Source organism: Heptranchias perlo, chromosome 2 (assembly GCF_035084215.1).
Source record: "Heptranchias perlo isolate sHepPer1 chromosome 2, sHepPer1.hap1, whole genome shotgun sequence".
In the NCBI taxonomy this organism is placed as follows: Eukaryota; Metazoa; Chordata; class Chondrichthyes; order Hexanchiformes; family Hexanchidae; genus Heptranchias; species Heptranchias perlo.
In genome coordinates, this window is record NC_090326.1 from 58664074 (window position 1) to 58683262 (window position 19189).

General features: G+C 43.8%; 1 protein-coding gene across 2 annotated transcripts in view; it reads right to left on the reverse strand.

Moving 5' to 3' along the window:
• LOC137339433 (inactive ubiquitin thioesterase OTULINL-like) overlaps positions 1 to 18568 on the reverse strand; it is a 60847-nt gene extending 42279 nt beyond the window's left edge. For both annotated transcript variants that reach the window (XM_068001897.1, XM_068001896.1), the window contains exon 1: positions 18499 to 18568. In XM_068001897.1, coding sequence (XP_067857998.1) covers positions 18499 to 18532 — 34 coding nt within the window. In that variant the 5' untranslated portion in view covers positions 18533 to 18568. The remainder of the gene's footprint in view (positions 1 to 18498) is intronic.
• Positions 18569 to 19189: the final 621 nt, after the last annotated feature.

Genomic DNA, 19189 nt, shown 5'->3' on the forward strand with positions numbered 1-19189 from the left:
ATGTGCTGTAGGTACTGGACATTTTTATTCAGTCACAAAGTCACACCTTCATGACAGTGGCTAAAAAAGTACTTGTTCTCACACAGGATCAATGGGCCCTCAGCTACAAGTTCTTACTAACCGCTCACTAAGTTTCTCTTCACAAGATCACAATATAACTAAGGATGAGGAAGTTTATTCAGCCCATCTTAGCTTATCCATATACAAAAACCCAAACATTCCCCCGATTTCTGCATCCAATTGGCATTTAAATGATTCCAAATTTCCACCCCCACTACTCTGTCTGGAAGTCCATTCCATATATTAATCACTGAAGAACTTCCTTCTATCAGTCCTAAATGATTTTTTAAATAGTTTGAGCCTGCATCCCCTTGTCCTTCTCCCACAATTTAATTTTAAATATTTTTCTGGTTTTACCTTTTCTATACTATTTACCATCTTAGAACATAAGAAATGGGAGCAGGAGTAGGCCATTCAGCCCCTCAAGCCTGCTCTGCCATTTAACAAGATCATGGCTCATCTTCTACCTCAACGCCATTTTCCTGCACTATCCCCATATCCCTTGATGCCTTTAATATCTAGAAATCTATTGATCTCTGCTTTGAATGTACTCAGTGACTGAGCCTCTACAGCCCTCTGGGGTATAGAATTCCAAAGATTCATCACCCTCCGTGAAGAAATTTTTCCTCATCTCAGTCCTAAATGGCCTACTCCTTATTCTGAGACAGTGACTCCTGGTTCTCCTCAGCCAGGGGAAACATCCTCCTTGCATCTACCCTGTCGAGCCCTGTAAGAATTTTGTATGTTTCAATGAGATCACCTCTCATTCTTCTAAACTCTAGAGAATACAGGCCTAGTCTACTCAATCTCTCCTCATATGACAATCCTGCCATTCCAGGAATCAGTCTGGTGAACCTTCGTTGCATTCCCTCTATGGAAAGTATATCCTCTCTCAGGTAAGGAGACCAAAACTGTACACAATACTCCAGGTGTGGTCTCACCAAGGCCCTAATATAATTGGAGTAAGACATCTTTACTCCTATACTCAAATCCTCTTGTAACAAAGGCCAATGTATCATTTGCCTTTCTAATTGCTTGCTGTACCTGCATGTTAGCTTTCAGTGACTCATGTACAAGGACACCCAGGTTCCCTTTGAACAAAAATCAACATTTACCAATCTCTCACCATTTAAAAAAAACTCTGTATTTCTGTTTTTCCTACCAAAGTGGATAACTTCACATTTTTCCACATTATATTCCATCTGCCATGTTCTTGCCCACTCACTTAGCCTGTCTATAGCCCCTTGAAGCCTCTGTTTCCTCCTCACAACTCTCATTCCCACCTAGTTTTATGTCATCAGCAAACTTGGAAATATTACAGTTGGTCCCCTCATCCAAATCATTGATATAGATTGTGAATAGCTGGGGCCCAAGCACTGATCCCTGTGGTACCCCACTAGTCACAGTCTGCCAACCTGAAAAAGACCCGTTTATTCCTACTCTCTGTTAACCAATTCTCAATCCATGCCAGTATATTACCCCCAATTCCATGTGCTCTAACTTTGTTCACCAACCTCCTGTGTGGGACCTTATCGAAAACCTTCTGAAAATCCAAATACACCACATCCACTGGTTCCCCCTTATCTATTCTACTAGATACATCCTCAAAAGAATTCCAATAGGTTTGTCAAACATGATTGCCCTTTCATAAATCCACGTTGACTCTGCCAAATCCTATTTTTTTTTAAGTGTCCTGTTATATCACATCCTTTATAATAGATTCTAGCATTTTCCCCACTACTGATATCAGGCTAATAGGTCTGTAGTTCCCTGTTTTCTCCCTCCCTCCTTTCTTAAATAGTGGGGTTACATTTGCTACCCTCCAATCTGCAGGAACCATTCCAGAAACTATAGAATTTTGGAAGATGACAACCGATGCATCCACTATCTCTATAGCCGCCTCTTTCAAAACCCTGGGATGTAGATCATCAGGTCCTTGGGATTTATCAACTTTCAGTCCCAATAATTTCTCTAGTACTATGTTTTTACTAATACTAATTTCCTTCAGTTCATTCTCGCCAGATCCTTGGTTCTCTAGTATTTCTGGGAGGTTTTTTGTGTCTTCTTCCGTGAAAACAGACACAATATACCTCTAAGATCGCCTCTCAAACACCTCCTTTCAAATGTAATTGTAAACAATTTTACAACACCAAGTTACAGTCCAACAATTTTTATTTGAAATCTACAAGCTTTCGGAGGCTTCCTCCTTCGTCAGGTAAATGTTCAGGAGCTCCTCGAAGCCTACGCATTTATACATATAGAACAATACATGGTGTTTACAGACTGCCCCTGCAACTGCCCGTTGCCAAGGCAATCACCGTGTTCAGACAGAGAGGTGTCACCTACAGAACCCCCGAATATACATTCAACAAAAAAACAAACAGGAAAAAAAAAAGGCAGAAACATCCGGAAGGCAGAGAAAGCCAGCAAATGACCCATTATATTAAAAACAGATAGCTTTTGTTCGCTGGTGGGGTAACGTGTAGCGTGACATGAACCCAAGATCCCGGTTGAGGCCGTCCTCATGGGTGCGGAACTTGGCTATCAATTTCTGCTCGACGATTTTGCGTTGTCGTGTGTCTCGAAGGCCGCCTTGGAGAACGCTTACCCGAAGATCGGTGACTGAATGTCCCTGACTGCTGAAGTGTTCCCCGACTGGGAGGGAACCCTCCTGTCTGGCGATTGTTGCGCGGTGTCCGTTCATCCGTTGTCGCAGTGTCTGCATGGTCTCGCCAATGTACCATGTTCCGGGGCATCCTTTCCTGCAACGTATGAGGTAGACAACGTTGGCCGAGTCACAGGAGTATGAACCATGCACCTGGTGGGTGGTGTCCTCTCGTGTGATGGTGGTATCTGTGTCGATGATCTGGCATGTCTTGCAGCGGTTACCGTGGCAGGGTTGTGTGGTGTCGTGGACGCTGTTCTCCTGAAAGCTGGGTAATTTGCTGCGAACGATAGTCTGTTTGAGGTTGGGTAGCTGTTTAAAGGCGAGTAGTGGAGGTGTGGGGAAGGCCATAGCAAGGTGTTCATCGTCATTGATGACATGTTGAAGGCTGCGGAGAACATGGCATAGTTTCTCCGCTCCGGGGAAGTACTGGACGACGAAGGGTACTCTGTTGGTTGCGTCCCGTGTTAGTCTTCTGAGGAGGTCTATGCGATTTTTCGTTGTGGCCCGTCGGAACTGTCGATCGATGAGTCGAGCGTCATATCCCGTTCTTACCAGGGTGTCTTTCAGAGTCTGTAGGTGTCCATCCCGTTCCTCCTCGTCTGAGCAGACCCTGTGTATTCGCAGGGCCTGTCCATAGGGGATGGCCTCTTTGACGTGGTTAGGGTGGAAGCTGGAAAAGTGGAGCATTGTGAGATTGTCCGTGGGCTTGCGGTAGAGTGAGGTGCTGAGGTGCCCGTCTTTGATGGAGATTCGTGTGTCCAAGAAAGAAACTGATTCTGAGGAGTAGTCCATGGTGAGCTTGATGGTGGGATGGAACTTGTTGATGTTATCGTGTCGTCTCTTTAGTGATTCTTCGCCGTGGGTCCGTAGAAAGAAAATGTCGTCGATGTATCTGGTGTATAGTGTTGGTTGGAGGTCCTGTGCAGTGAAGAAGTCCTGCTCGAACTTGTGCATGAAAATGTTGGCGTATTGGGGTGCAAATTTGGTCCCCATGGCTGTTCCGTGTAAGGAGTCGAACAACACCAGGTTATAGTCCAACAGCTTTATTTGAAATCACAAGCTTTCGGAGCTTTACCTGACGAAGGAGAAAAGCTCCGAAAGCTTGTGATTTCAAATAAAGCTGTTGGACTATAACCTGGTGTTGTACGACTCCTTGCATTTGTCCACCCCAGTCCATCACCGGCATCTCCACATCATGACCTCCTTTCAAGGTTGAGGTCTAAGTTTCTCCAATCTTTCCTGATAATTCAAACCTCTTACACAAACTATCCCAGCACCATCTCCAATGCTTGAGTGTCTTCCTTATGTCTCAGTGGCCAGAACTGAACATATTACTCAAGGTGTGGTCTGACCAGAACACTATGCAGTTTGATCATGACTTCTGAATTGTATTTTACTGTGTTGTTTATATGGTCCAACATTCTTTTGGCTTTGTTGGTTGCTGCTCTGCCTTGGTTGGACACCGAGTGTCAAGTCCACCTTTCAACTTCATTCTTCGCTAAATTAGCACCATTTATGGAGCATGGGTGCCAACCATTTTTCCTTTCTACATGCAGTACTTTACACTTGCCCACATTAAATTTCATCTGCCATTGTTCTGCCCACTTACATATTTTGTTCAACTGATTTTTTTTAAACTGAGCTACCTCAAATCGTTTCTACTGCCCCTCCTAATTTGGTATCTTCTGCAAATCTGACCAATTTGCTTTGGGTTTCTGAGTTTGTCATTGACATAAATTAGAAACATTTTCTTCATTTTTCAGTCACTTTCCATAGTGCTGCTATTTTTGGTATCTAGTGACCAGCTCAGATCAATGTTAGTTGAGGCCTGGCAAGAGGTTATCTATCAGGCATGACTTTCAGCCATGGTTGGTGAGCAAAAAATAGCTTGAAGGAGTTTTATATTTGCGTGTGTGCATACGTGTTTTTTCTTTGGGGGGGGGGGGGGGGGGGGGGAGGCGGGGAGAGAGGGGCGCAGCGGCAGCAACCCAGGCTAGTTTTGTGCAGTCTGGAGGAGCACTCCTGCTCCTCCCAGCCCGAAAAAAGAGGAACTTACACTTGGGATGCTCAGCGGGCCGCCACATGATACTGGCTCCACCCAGTTCAGTCCAACAATGGTAATTGGGAGCCTATGTACGTCAGGGGCAAAAACAATTCCTGCACTGATAGCACTGTTTACTTTTGGGTAGCTCTCCGATCCCTCAGAGTTAATCAATACAGGAAATCCCCAATACAGAAAATTTTGAAAACCACTGGGTTGCTGACCAGTTGCTATCTTGAAAAACCTCCAAACTGTGGACGAACAATTAAATTCACAGTCACAAAAATACAGTCTGTTGCTGCAATGAGGCACAAAGCTAGGGTGGGTTTTAGATTCATAACTGTACTATAAATCAGAAGATGGTGGTGAAGTGCATTGCTATTCCAACATGCTGTGCAATGGAGTGGTAACACTTAGAGTTGCCATGGTCAATCTCATTTTAAAAATCACACCTCTAGGTCAAAGCTGAATTGTCCATCATAGCAACAGTTCATGGCTATCCATAGCACCTAGATTGTTGGATTACAGTGATTTTTAATTGAATAAATGTTAACCAAAGATCATGTTTACACAGTATACAAAGAATTATTCCAAGCTGAGAATATTTAATATGCGTAGGAGGCGTAACAATTTGTTGCAATGGAACAAGAGCCCTTTGAAGCACTAGGCATAACTTAGGATCAAAATAGGGAAGAGAGAGCTCAGAGCTAGATTGGGAAAGAGAGACAAGCAAGATCAGACAGGAGCTGGCATCTTTGAACCAGAGTAGCAGAACTGTGGGATAACTCAAGAAATAGGGAAGAATGGAGCTTCAAAGTCCAAGAAAGCAAGTGAAGCTTCTACAGTCTGAGAATTAATTTTTCAGTATAGTCTACTCTCTTTTCAAAGCTGCTTAATTTGAATTATTTATTAGAACTTTTTCATGCAAAAAAAATATCTCTTGTGCTGTATTATTTAATTTGCTTAATTTGAATTACTGGATAATTCATTTTTTTAAAAAAAACTTTGAATTAACAGTGGCAGACTGTAACATGATCTCAGTATCTGGCACCCAAAAGAATTTGGCTTTTAGACAAAACTGATACTTATTTGGAAAAGAATGAAGGGAAATAAAAAAAACAAAATTATTTTCAAAGATTGGCAACCCATTGCCTGAAAATGTTTACAGTTTATTCTCCAGCTTCTAGACATTACATATAACTAAATTAAATCTGTAGGCTTATTTACAATAGAAACTTTATGGTATAAATCTGATTCTGGTACATTATACATTGTCCAGCGTAAGAAAACCAAATATATTATTCCAGTGTGAAACCAAGAGAGTACACTATGTGCCCTGTTACTGGTTTGCCAATAGTAAATACAGCTCACAATGATTAACCCACCCCAAATACATGGCTTTCAGAAAACTCCGATGACGTATAGTGAGATTGCCAAATTCTGGCATCGCTATTATAATCAACCGTGCTGAGAGAACCAAACTTATATAGTACTATCTCCTGTTTTAACAAAACCTCAACACAATGGGTCTGATTTTATTGCCTCTATAAAATCACTAATGAGTTACCATAATTGTCAGGAGTGCTTGGGTTGTGCAGTTCTATTGTTCCCCAAAAATGTGGGAATCTGTGACCTTACTTAAATGTTCAGGTTCCAATTAGCATAATTGTACCTGAAGCAATATGGCAGTGGGACTACAACACTACTTACTAAAACTCTCAATAACAAGGCATTAAATTAATTTCAGATATTTTATTCCAGAGTGCTAGTGATTGCCAATGAACGTAGTAATGTTTGCTTCTTTTCTGTTCAGGCGGTGAGGAAATGGCTACTTTCAATTTTGTGGGCCATATGAAACTATTTCCTTCCTGGTGTAATCGCAACATAAAAGGTCACCAAATACACAGTTAAATCAGTACAGAAAAAATAATTTGGAAAACAAAGCCATTAAATAGCCTTATTTGCACTGTGGCATGTGGAATTTTACTTCAATGCAATACTGACTTAATGCTGTCAAATCTAGAGTCCCCCAGATGATAAGGAGCATACAGGGTAAGATAAGGCAAAAAAGGGAAGCTTATGTCAGGCACCGAGAGCTCAATACTGCAGAAAGCCTAAAGTATAGGAAGTGCAGGGGTGAAATTAAAAAGGAAATTATGAAAGCAAGGAGGAGAGGGCATGAAAAAATACTGGCAAGTAAAATTAAGGAAAACCCCAAAATGTTTTATAAATACATAAAGAGCAAGAGGATAATGAAGAGTAGGGCCTATTAAAGACCAAAAAGGTAACCTATGTGTGGAGGCAGAAGATGTGGATATGATTCTTAATGAATACTTTGCATCTGTCTTCACAAAAGAGGGGGCAATGCAGAGATTGTAGCTAAGGAGGAGGAGTGTGAAATATTGGATGGGATAAACATAGTGAGAGAGAGGAGGTATTAAGGGGATTAGCATCTTTGAAAGTAGATAAATCGCCAGGCCCAGATGAAATGTATCCCAGACTGTTAAGAGAAGCAAGGGAAGAAAAAAGCAAATGCTCTGACCATCATTTTCCAATCCTCCCTGGCTACAGGCGTGGTGCCGGACGATTGGAGGACTGCTAAAGTTGTACTTTTGTTTAAGAGAGAGAGATAGACCGAGTAATTATAGGCCAGTCGGTTTAACTTCAGTGGTGGGCAAATTATTGGAATCGATTGAGGGACAGCATAAATTGTCGTTTAGAAAAGGCATGGGTTAATCAAGGACAGTCTGCATTGATGTGTCACGGGAAGGTTGTGTCTGACTAACTTGATTGAATTTTTTGAGCCGGTAACAAGGAGAGTCGACCGGAGGAATACATTTGATGTAGTGTACATGAATTTTAGCAAGGCTTTTGCCAAGGTCCCACGTGGCAGACTGATCAAAAAAGTAAAAGCTCATGGGATCCAAGGGAAAGTGGCAAGTTGGATCCAAAATTGGCTCAGTGGCTGGAAGCAAAGGGTAATGATTGACGGGTGTTTTTGCGACTGGAAGGCTGTTGCCAGTGGGGTCCACAAGGCTCAGTACTAGGCCCCTGGCTTTTTGTGGTATATATTAATGATTTGGACTTGAATGCGGGGTGCATGATCAAGAAGTTTGCAGATGATACAAAAATTGGCTGTGTGGTTGAGTGAGGAGGAAAGCTGTAGACTGCAGGAAGATATCAATGGACTGGTCAGGTGGGCAGAAAAGTGGCAAATGGAATTCAATCCAGAGAAGTGTGAGCTACTGCGTTTGGGGAGGGCAAAGAAGGCAAGGGAGTACACAATAAATGGGAGGATACTGAGAAGTGTAGAGGAAGTGAGGGACCTAGAAGTGCATGTCCACAGATCCCTGAAGGTAGTAGGACAGGTAGATAAGATGGTTAAGAAGGCATACGGGATACTTTCCTTTATTAGCAGAGGCACAGAATATAAGAGCAAGGTGGTTATGCTGGAACTGTATAAAACATTGGTTAGGCCACAGCTTGAGTACTGCGTACAGTTCTGGTCACGACATTACAGGAAAGATGTGATTGCACTGGAGAGGGTACAGAGGAGATTTACGAGGTTGTTGCCAGGGCTGGAGAATTTTAGCTAGGAGAAAAGATTGGATAGGCTGGGGTTGTTTTCTTTGGAACAAAGGAGGCTGAGGGGAGATTTAATTGAGGTCTGTAAAATTATGATGGGACTAGATAGAGAGGGTAGGGAGGACGTATTTCCCTTAGCAGAAGGGTCAGTGACCAGGGAACATAGATTTAAAATTAGAAGATTAGAGGGGAGCTGAGGAAAAATGTTTTCACCCAGAGGGTGGTGGGGGTCTGGAACTCACTGCCTGAGAGGGCGGTAGAGGCAGAAACCCTCAACTCATTTAAAAAGTACTTCGATGAGCATTTGAAGTGCCGTGACCTACAGGGCTACGGACCAAGCTGGAAAGTGGGATTAAGCTGGATAGCTCTTTTTCGGCCAGCACGGACACGATGGGCCTAATGGCCTCCTTCTGTGGCCAAACTTTCTATGATTCTATATGAAGAGAATTTTCCCATAGAACAGCAAGTACCAGGGAGTGAGTTACAGGGTAGAAATGTCACTGACGTTTACAAACGTCTTAGCCCAATGATGACATTACTACTTTTAACATGCAAGTCTTGATCAATGCTGTAAAGTCAGTCAGTTTATTATTTACACTTTCAAGCAGATTTTTACAACCTGAAAACTTGATGATGTGACTTGTGCATACCGACTCACAAAAAGGTGCAGGATTAAATTTTAGAAATGTATAGTCAATTCAGTATGCATTATTTAAGAAAGCTCTCAATTTCCATCCCCTCACTAACACAGATGTTACTAGGACACACATTTCCTGCAGCTGGCTAACTTAGCCCCATGCCTCAGCCAATGCCATTCTTTAGTCAGTTGAGAGAAGGTGCATAATGGCCCCTTCTCAACAACTCTCCTTTAAACATTCGCTCCAGAGAGCAGTGCAGCCAAAATTAGAAACTCAGCAGAGTGAGGCACAGCAGAAGTACAAACCTATCTTTCTCCATTCCATATCACTGCGTGTTTGTACTCCAATCCACTGCAGCACACCTGTTGTAACTAGTTTATTCCAAGTTTTTTTTGCTCTGATATCCTTTGGCATTCTTGCAGCAAAGTTATGAGCTCAGCATATCATTAAAGAACACCATAATATGATAATTAGCCAAGTACTAGGATAAATATATATATCATAGGCTAACAGATGGCAGAGAGTAAGACAGTGGTAATTCAACAACGTGGCTCTATCATAAACTACACACGCAAAAGGTACAGTAGATAATAAAACAGCAGAACTCCCAAAGTTTGAATATCAAGCTTCTGACCAGCTACTGTATATTTTAAATATACAAGTTTTGAATACCATATTTTTTAAAAAAAGGTTATTCACTGATAACTGCATAGCAAGGTAGTATACTAGACATGTCAGGAGAGAGGATAGTAATGTAGGAGTGAAGGTACAGTGAAACCTGTATCAATGGACACTCCCAAAAAAAGATGTTTATTGAGAGACCCAAATAACTTGCATGGTAAAATATACAAGAGGCACACTGAAACCATGGACACTCGCAAATTATGAACTACAGACAACCTTCAATGCACCAAGTCCTTTTACAATTTGAAACACAGGTCAGTGCGAGGTGGCAGCGGGTTTTGTGAAAGAAACCGCCTTTGTGGAACGGGGAGCTCTTTCCCCAGCATCCATAGCGGCAGAGAAACCGCTCTGTCTCTGGGATCGAATGTTTGCACGGTTCAATCCCAGGGATAGAGCAGTTTCTCTGCCGCTATGGATGCTGGGTAAAGAACTTCCCATACCACAAAAGCCATTTCTTTCACAAAACCCGCTGCCGCCTCGCTCTGACCTGCATGCACTGACCTCACCAGCCTTCCAAATCAAGGAAAGCGCATGCAAACAGTGAGGGGCCATCCTTTCCTGCCCCAGCGTTGCGTCTATACACTCAGCGGCTGCCGGCAGCTCCGCTCCCCCTGGCCCTGCCATCGTCTTCTTTCCCTTGGCTTCTGATGGTGGATCCGTTTCTTTGAGGAACTTTGGTTCTGGAGAGCAAAGGTGGATGGTTGTCGTGGGTCTCTCTGCTGCTCTCTGGTATGATGGACGGGCCTGAGAGTCCCAGCTATCAGTCAAGTCTTCCTGCAGACTCATTGCTCAACCAGAAAACTGCAGTTCACTCCTACACATAATGCGACCTGTTGTGTTTTCCCTCCCAAATGTTCTCAATCCGTTCCAAGACTTGCCTTTGGAAGCTTTAATATATCAGCACAACCTGTCAATCACATTTCCCCTTTTTTTTGTCCTGTGACTGCCCTAATGCTGGTAAGTAGAACTGAGAAACGCAGTTTATTACTGAAGTTACACTCTGCTCCAAGTGAGAGTGGTTTGAAATTAAATGGGAATTTAGACTGTTAAAACTGTTAAGTTAACAGAGCTGGATGCTGGTGTGTAGGAGGGGGATTCTTAGCATCGTTGCAGTTGATTAGATGCTGATCATAATCTCAGCTGGTTCTTCAAGGTTGTTGGGGACATTTTTAAAGTTCATACAATGACCATTTTGAAAATAAAGACACCTGCAAAAAAATGGACAGCTGATGCCAGTCCCCAAGGTGTCTGTAATTTACAGGTTTCACTGTATATGCAAATCAAATAATACAACCAACCAATTTACTTCTAGCTGGATGCAAGAACATTTTATACATCACAATTTTGCTCTCCCTCCCACCCCCACCCCTCCTTTAGTCTTCCCTTCTGAAGGCATTGAATTTTGCTGGGACACAGTTCTATGGTTACTGTAACCCTCCACGACTTCACCCAAAATGGCCATTCTTCATGTTTGAGTTTTGCAGCAAGTGGCCAGCTATTCAACCACAGAGGGCCATGCTAACTGAGCCCAATACCTAAATATCCATGTTTATGGGTATCAGAAGTCTGGATCAGGTTCAGTTAAGATGTCCCTCTGTAGATGAATAGCTTGCCAACATCTTCTGGCAGGGATTCACTGACCATTGATCAGGAGCAAAAATTTTAGCTGATTTTCCCCTTTCTAACCCAGAGACGTCAAGGCCAATTGTAGTATTCCCAATGCCACCTTGAGTAAGATCAGCCAACTTAGCACATATTACAAATCAAACCTGGAATCATCATAGTCTCTTTGGATCAGTATTACAACACTGTGCATTTACTAATTAAACCATCAGGCAGCTTATATTAATTGAGTGAATGATGTAAACAGCGCAATTTGTTAGCGTGCAGTGTGGAATATACTAGACTTCATTCAGTCACAATTAATCAGATACACTGCTGGCAGTGGAGTAATAGGACTTCTACACAGGAGTGCAGATATACCCAAGGCACAGAGCCTGTTTATATATAATCGGTTTACGTGCAGATTTTATTTTCCAGCAAACTGTAAAATCCCTTTCCTTAAATGTTTAGGGGTCCTCCCTTACATTTACTATAATGTACTTCAGATATAAATTAAAAGGTAAAATGACATGAATGAGCCATTTGCAATCCATTCATGTCGTTCCTCAGCTGTCGGTGAAAACAAAAAATCAAGTCTGCAGTGTTTATATAATTTTACTGCACATGTATCAAGCGGATCAAACCTGGTCATGGAGGTAATGCTCTCATTCATTTGGTAAACTCCTGAATGGAATGCAGCTGAAATAATGATCTTGTAAAAATGAATGTAGATGAGTAGGTTGTCTATTTTATTACTGACCTCAGTCAAATGTTATCAACTCTAATTATTATCTAATTAGAGTTGATAACATGGCCCCGTTATTACCAGGGAGGCGGGTTGGCAGCGCCCAGTAAAATCGGTGGGTTCCCCACGCGATCGCGAGTAAATTGAAGCCACTTACCTTGGCTTCCAGGTTTCCCGTTGGAAACCTGCGCAGTGGGCGGACTGCGCAGCCGCATCACAGGCTGTCAGCTAGAGGAGCCCTATTTTAAGGGGCAGTCCTCCAATGCTGTTCCTGCAGCAAACAGCCAAAATCACAGCATGTAGCAGCCCAGAGGAAAGGCTGCTCCCAGGTTTAATGATGTCTTACTGGATGTGGTGAGGAGGAGGAGAAGAGAGATTTTCTACCCAGCGGACGAGAGGAAATGGCCTGCCTCTGCCACCAAGGCCTAGCTCGAGGTGGCAGGTCACCAGCACCAGCAACATATCCCGCACCTGGATGCAGTGCAGTAAGCGCTTCAATGACCTAACTAGGTCAGCCAAAGTGAGCACACTTACTCATTCTCCTACACTCCGTCTTCCACATCACCGCCCCCACCCCACAACTCCTTCTGCACTGCCAACACTACTCTATCACATCACTCCTCACACCCACTTAAACCTCATCCTCGACTTACCTGCACTTACTCATCTCCCTAGTACTCATCCCACCACTACTACTCAACCCAATCCTCATACAATCTCATGGCTCTGTCTCATACTCACCCTCTGAAGCATCTCTTTCACGGTCACCCTCACCCAACCTGCCACTACCTCTGCTGCAGCCTCAGGGGATGCATCGCGTATGAGTAGTAGGAAGTGTAAGGCAATGGTTTCGTGAGCACAATGGGGATGCACAAGGGTGTTTGACGGTTTGTCATGTTTTTTTTATTTTTATTTGATTTTGGTTCCACTCACATTAAATATTATATTGTCACCACTACTGCCACATCTCGGCCATTCTTGACTGGCTTGTGCAATAAGTCCCTTTCATGAGGTTCTCCATGAACACCCACACATGATGCCACCCATTGGGTCACCCTGCAGTGGGTGTACGTGTAGTTGCACGACTATTTTTGTGCAGGTGCCTGTGGCGCAGCACTGTGTTGTGGAGCTCCACGTGGCGGAGGTGGACAGCGTGCCTGGCGAGGCTGGTGATGTTGCTCGTCCTCGGATGAAGTGATGAATGCAGCCATGGCGCCCCCCATCCTGATGGTGTGAGTTTGAGGGGGTCCGCAAAGTAGGTAAATGTGTTTGCACAGTAGAGTTTAGGGTATAAATTAATAATTTTAAGTGGAAAGACAAAAGGAGTTGCAGCCGAAACTTTGTCTGAAGTGACAGAGTGCCCTGCTGCAATAAATGAAGTATTCCCCCCAATTGTCAAAAAATCCTTTGCATCTCCCATTGGCTGCTGGCTGAAACACGTCTGCTCCAACAGGGAGTGTTTCCTACAGCACGGGAAACACGCTGAGGATCCATGAAAATTGCACCCCTGCCAAAATCTCCTGTCAATGAGGTCTGTCAAGTACCTCAACTAGGTAAGTATTTAAATTGTCATCCCGCTGGCTTTAATTGCCGGTGGGAGTCCCGCATGCAGGAGCTGCGCGCTCACCCGAACGCATCACTGGGAAACCCGGAAGTGGGCAGGTTGGAGCCGGGCTCCGGACCCACTCCGGGATTCCCCGATTTTACGAGCCCCCCACCCCCAACGCACCCTCTCGGCCATCCTAAAATCAACCCCAATGTGTCTGGCAGTTGAATTCAGTCATTGTTGAACGTTTGATTTTTTGAAGCCGAGGAATGCAGTGTTTAAGACAAGACATATGTATCCAACAGATGGAGGTAATGATACCAATAACAAAAAATACTGGAAATACAGAGCAGAGCAGTCAAGAGAGAGAAAAGGGTCATGACATTTTGTGTGTGTATTCTTCATCAGAACCCATCTAGTGAGGGGATTACACACCAGAAACATCATAACATGTCTTTTCTCTTTACAGATGCTGACTGGTCTGTTGCGTATTTCCACCATTTTGTGTTTTTATTTTAGATTTGCACAATTGAAGTTTTTGTTTTATTTTACAAGGCAATTATATATTCATTTGATGAACACCTGGTTGGAATGTGAAGGAATAAGTTAGATCACATGCCTCTGAAACAACAATCTTAACAGGAAGAAAGATACAGTGATCTTGTAAAAGGAGTGGTGTGTCAAATTTTATGTGAACCTAGCAGCTCCCCCCTCCACGCACACAGAGTTACAAGCTGAATGAATTTGTTCTTAAAAACAAACCCCCCTTTTCATTAATTCCCCTACTGTGCCAGTACCTGGCTCAGAAGGCGAACAGATCACCCGTCCAGCAACGCGAGGTGTGGCCTAGAACGGACAATGGTCAGATATAAACAACAAAAAAAATAGTTTAAAAATTATGAAAGACTAATAAGTAAACATAGAAGTTGAGAATGCAATGCCTGTGTGATGGAATGAATTAGTTCATTGGATTTTCATCTCTTGGACCTTGGAATCCAGCACAGACTGATGGAATGAAAGTCTCCCCTCACTTGGCTGTAAGGATGAAATAAATCTGAACAATCTCAATGTTCACAAGGGACAACTGTTCACAGCTCAAAATTGCCATAATAATTCACCATAAATTGTAAATCTCACCATTGAGGCCCTAAAAAGTTATTTGTACCTTTTTTCTATTTTCCATAAGTGCCTTTCCACCATCTACAAGGCACAAGTCAGGAGTGTGATGGAACACTCTCCACTTGCCTGGATGAGTGCAGCTCCAACAACACTCAAGAAGATCGACACCATCCAGGACAAAGCAGCCCGCTTGATTGTCACCCCTTCCACCACCAGCGCACTGCGGCTGCAGTGTGTACCATCCACAGGATGCACTGCAGCAACTCGCCAAGGCTTCTTCGACAGCACCTCCCAAACCCGCGACCTCTACCATCTAGAAGGACAAGAGCAGCAGGCACATGGGAACAACACCACCTGCACGTTCCCCTCCAAGTCACACACCATCCCGACTTGGAAATATATCGCCGTTCCTTCATCGTCGCTGGGTCAAAATCCTGGAACTCCCTTCCTAACAGCACTGTGGGAGAACCTTCACCACACGGACTGCAGTGGTTCAAGGCGGCGGCTCACCACCACCTTCTCAAAGGCAATTAGGGATGGGCAATAAATTCCGGCCTCGCCAGCGACACCCACATCCCATGAACGAATAAAAAAAAAATTGGAGGTGATACTCTGAGGCTTGAGTTAAGGCACATGGGGCCGGGAGGAGTGGGGGTGCGGGGGAAGGGAGGGAGGGGAGAGAAGAGAAAAGACTTCAGGGCACCTAGCTATTCTAAAAACTTATCTGAGAGTGGGTGAAAATATATAAGTGGAAGGTGAAATGTTCCCCAACACCCCCTCAATTTGCATCACCGAATATAATGGAACAAACGCAAACAGTCATGAAAATATGGAGGAGAAGGGAAAAAAAAGTTGTGCAAATATTTTCAGGATATGTAGTTTTACAAAACCCTCCAGGGCCCTAATGCACTCTAGCACTGCAACTTTCTTCAGCTTTACATTGCAGCTTACATTCTTTAACCTACTGTTGATTCCTCCCTCCCACGTTGCCATCGGTGAACCTTCAGCCCTCACGGTCCTGCAGTCTGGAATTCCCGAAACCCCTCCACCTTGTTACCGCTCGTCCACTTTCGAAAACCTCAAAACCTACCTCATTAACCGTACCTTTGGTCACCTCTCCTAACTGGGGCTGTTTTCATTAGAAGAGGAGATTGCTTTGATAGAGGAGTTTAAAATTAAGGGATGGGACAGGGTAGATAAAAACATTCTTTTTCCAGTGACTGAGGGGTCTAGATGAGTGGACATAGATACGTCCGCCTTCTGAAGTGCCTTGGGACATTTTGCTACATTAAAAAGGTGCTAAACAAGCGCAAGTCATCGGTTGCTGTGTTTTATTTCCAGTCCAAGCACCCTTATTTAAAGTAGAGGTTATAATAGTAATACTTACTATAAAATGAAACATAGAAACATAGGAACAGGACTAGGCCATTCAGCTCCTCGTGCCTGCTCTGCCATTTGATAAGATCATGGCTGATCTGTGATCTAACTCCATATACCTGCCTTTGGCCCATATCCCTTAATACCTTTGGTTGCCAAAAAGCTATCTATCTCACATTTAAATTTAGCAATTGAGCTAGTATCAATTGCCGTTTGCGGAAGAGAGTTCCAAACTTCTACCACCCTTTGAGTGTAGAAATGTTTTCTAATCTCACTCCTGAAAGGTCTGGCTCTAATTTTTCGACTGTGCCCCCTACTCCTAGAATCCCCAACCAGCGGAAATAGTTTCTCTCTATCCACCCTATCCGTTCCCCTTAATATCTTATAAACTTCGATCAGATCACCCCTTAACCTTCGAAACTCCAGAGAATACAACCCCAATTTGTGTAATCTCTCCTCGTAACTTAACCCTAAATGAAGAGCTATCAGTGGATGAAATTCCATCCAAAAAACAGAATGCTAAATAAATAATCGCAGATATTATACAACAGGTTTACTAACCACTGCAGACTTTCTCACACCCTAAGAAAATAAAAAGTCCTGTTTTACTCATTTACATAAATTATTACTGCACATGACTTAAATATCAGTAATAAATTAAAGCATTCAAATCAACGCATACAGCGTTTATATGCAGAACATCAGGCAACTTAATAAAGTCCCTGAGGAAAAGGGGAAAGGGGAGTGGGGGAAGGTAGGATAGGGGGAAATTGGTTGAGGGCAAAGGGGTCCCTGACCACCGATCCTTGGCAGGGGGATCTGGGGGAGTTGAGGAAGGGTGAGGTGAGTGATAGCGGAGGAGGAGGGGGGGGGGGCAGAGGGGTCAGGAGACAGGGGTTGAGAGGATAGTTGAAAAAAGAAGAGATAGGGTTAAAATGAATAAATTTACATTTATATAGCATCTTTCACATCCTTTCGACATCCCAAAGTTTTTTACAGCCAATAAATATTTGAGATGTAATGTAAGCAAATGTGGCAGCTAATTTGCACACGGTAATGATATAGAGAACCAATTAATTTTTTTGCTGGTGTTGGTGAAGGATAAATATTAGCCAGGACACTGGGGAACTGCCCTTCTCTTTGAATGGTGCCATGGGATCTTTTATGTCCACCTGAACAGACACACAGGACCTCGGTTTAACATCTCGTCTGAAAGACGGCATCTCCCTCAGTACTGCACAGCTTCAGTGGAAATGAAAAGCAGGTGGTGTATATAACGGGTGGTCAATCCAATATCGCCCTGTTTACACCATTGCCAAAGTTAAAATTACACCCTATGAGTAAGTAGAAAACCAAACAACAATTTACATTTATATAGTACCTTTAATGTCCCAAAATGCTTCACAGAGGTGCAATCAAACAAATGGACACAGAGCCAAAGACAATATTAGAAGGGATGGCCAGAAGCTTGGTCAAAGAAGTGGGTTTTAAGGAGGGTCTTAAAAACTGAAGAGGCACAGGACTTTGTAAATATGGGCACTGAATACAAAAACAAAGAAGTCATGCTAAATTTTTACAAATCTCTAGGCACCACACTTTAGGATGGATGTCAAGGCCTTGGAAAGGGTACAGAGGAGGTTGACCAGGATGATACCAGGGATGAAGGACTTCAGTTATGTGGAGACTGGACAGTGTTCTCCTTATATCAGAGAAGGTTAAGGGGAAACCTAATAGAGATATTCAAAATTATGAGGGGTTTTGTTAAAGCAAGTAGGGAGAAACTGTTTCTTCCAGCAAGGGGTCAGTAACCAAAGGTCATAGATTTAAAATAATAGCAAAAGAACTAGAGGGGAATTAAAGAGAATTTTTTTCCCCCCACACAGAGGGTTGTTGTTAAGATCGGGAACACACTACCTGAAAGGGGGGTGGTGGAATCTAATTCCATAGGAACTTTCAAAAAGCAATTGGACATATACTTGAAGAGGACTAATTTGCAGGGTTATGGGGAAAAGCTTGGGTGTGGGACTAAATTGGACAGCTCTTTCAAAGAACCGGCACCAGCACGATGGGCCACATGGCCTTCTGAGCTGTAAAATTCTATGATTTACCTACTCACTGAACCTTACCCCTTCTGTCCACCGAATATCTCCCCCACCCCGCACTCAATGGACACTCCCCCTCACATACACACCCCGAATCTCAACGCTGCATGTCATCTGCTGCAAGGAAGCAACTACAAGAAACAATGCACTCAAACCCAAAAGCAACAAGGCTCGAAATACACAAGAGGAAGCGGGTTCCCCTCCAAAGCATTGCCCAGGGACACCTAGGTTGCAGAATCTACTTCGTTCACACAGCAGGGCGAAAGCTTACACGGCTGGCTAATATCACAATGCACCCTTTCCCCACTTTGAACGGAGATGCAGCATTTACCTGGCACGGTAGAGTTGGTGAGTGAAGTTCCCATCCTGCTGATTCTCGCTCCTGCAGCTTTCACTTTGAGCAACGTCTCGCGCACAACTACCGCATTCTGATAGACAGCTCAGACAGCCAATCAGCTGTCGCTGAGGGAAAGTGATGAACCAATGAGAATAAGAACAAAGGATCGGATTTAAGATTGACAGCTGTGAATACCAACTGGAGGGAGGCGTGGTGGTGGTGGTGTTCAAATGGGAACTGGGGCAGTGAGTAAGTGCAGGCAAGGTGAGGGTGTTGTGGTGGGAGTGGGAGTGGGAGTGCAGAAGGAGTTGTGTGGTGGTGGAGGTGATGTGGAAGAATGCATAAGTATACTCATTTTGGCTGACCTAGTTAGGTCATTAAAGCGCTTCCTGCACTGGACCCAGGTTCAGGAGATGTTACTGCTGCTGCTGACCTCCTCTGCCACCTTGAGCCGGGCCTTCTTGGTGGCAGAGGCAGGCCACTTCCTCCTGTCCCCTGGGAAAAACGTTTCCTTCCTCCTTCTGACCCCATCGAGCAGCACCTGGAGTGAGGAATCTGAGAACCTTGAAGCAGCCTTGCCTCTGGGCTGCTCCATGCTGCCAATTTGGTTCTTTGCTGCAGGAGGAGCATTGGAGGACTGCCCCTTTAAATAGGGCTCCTCCTGCTGACAGCCCGTGATGCAGGT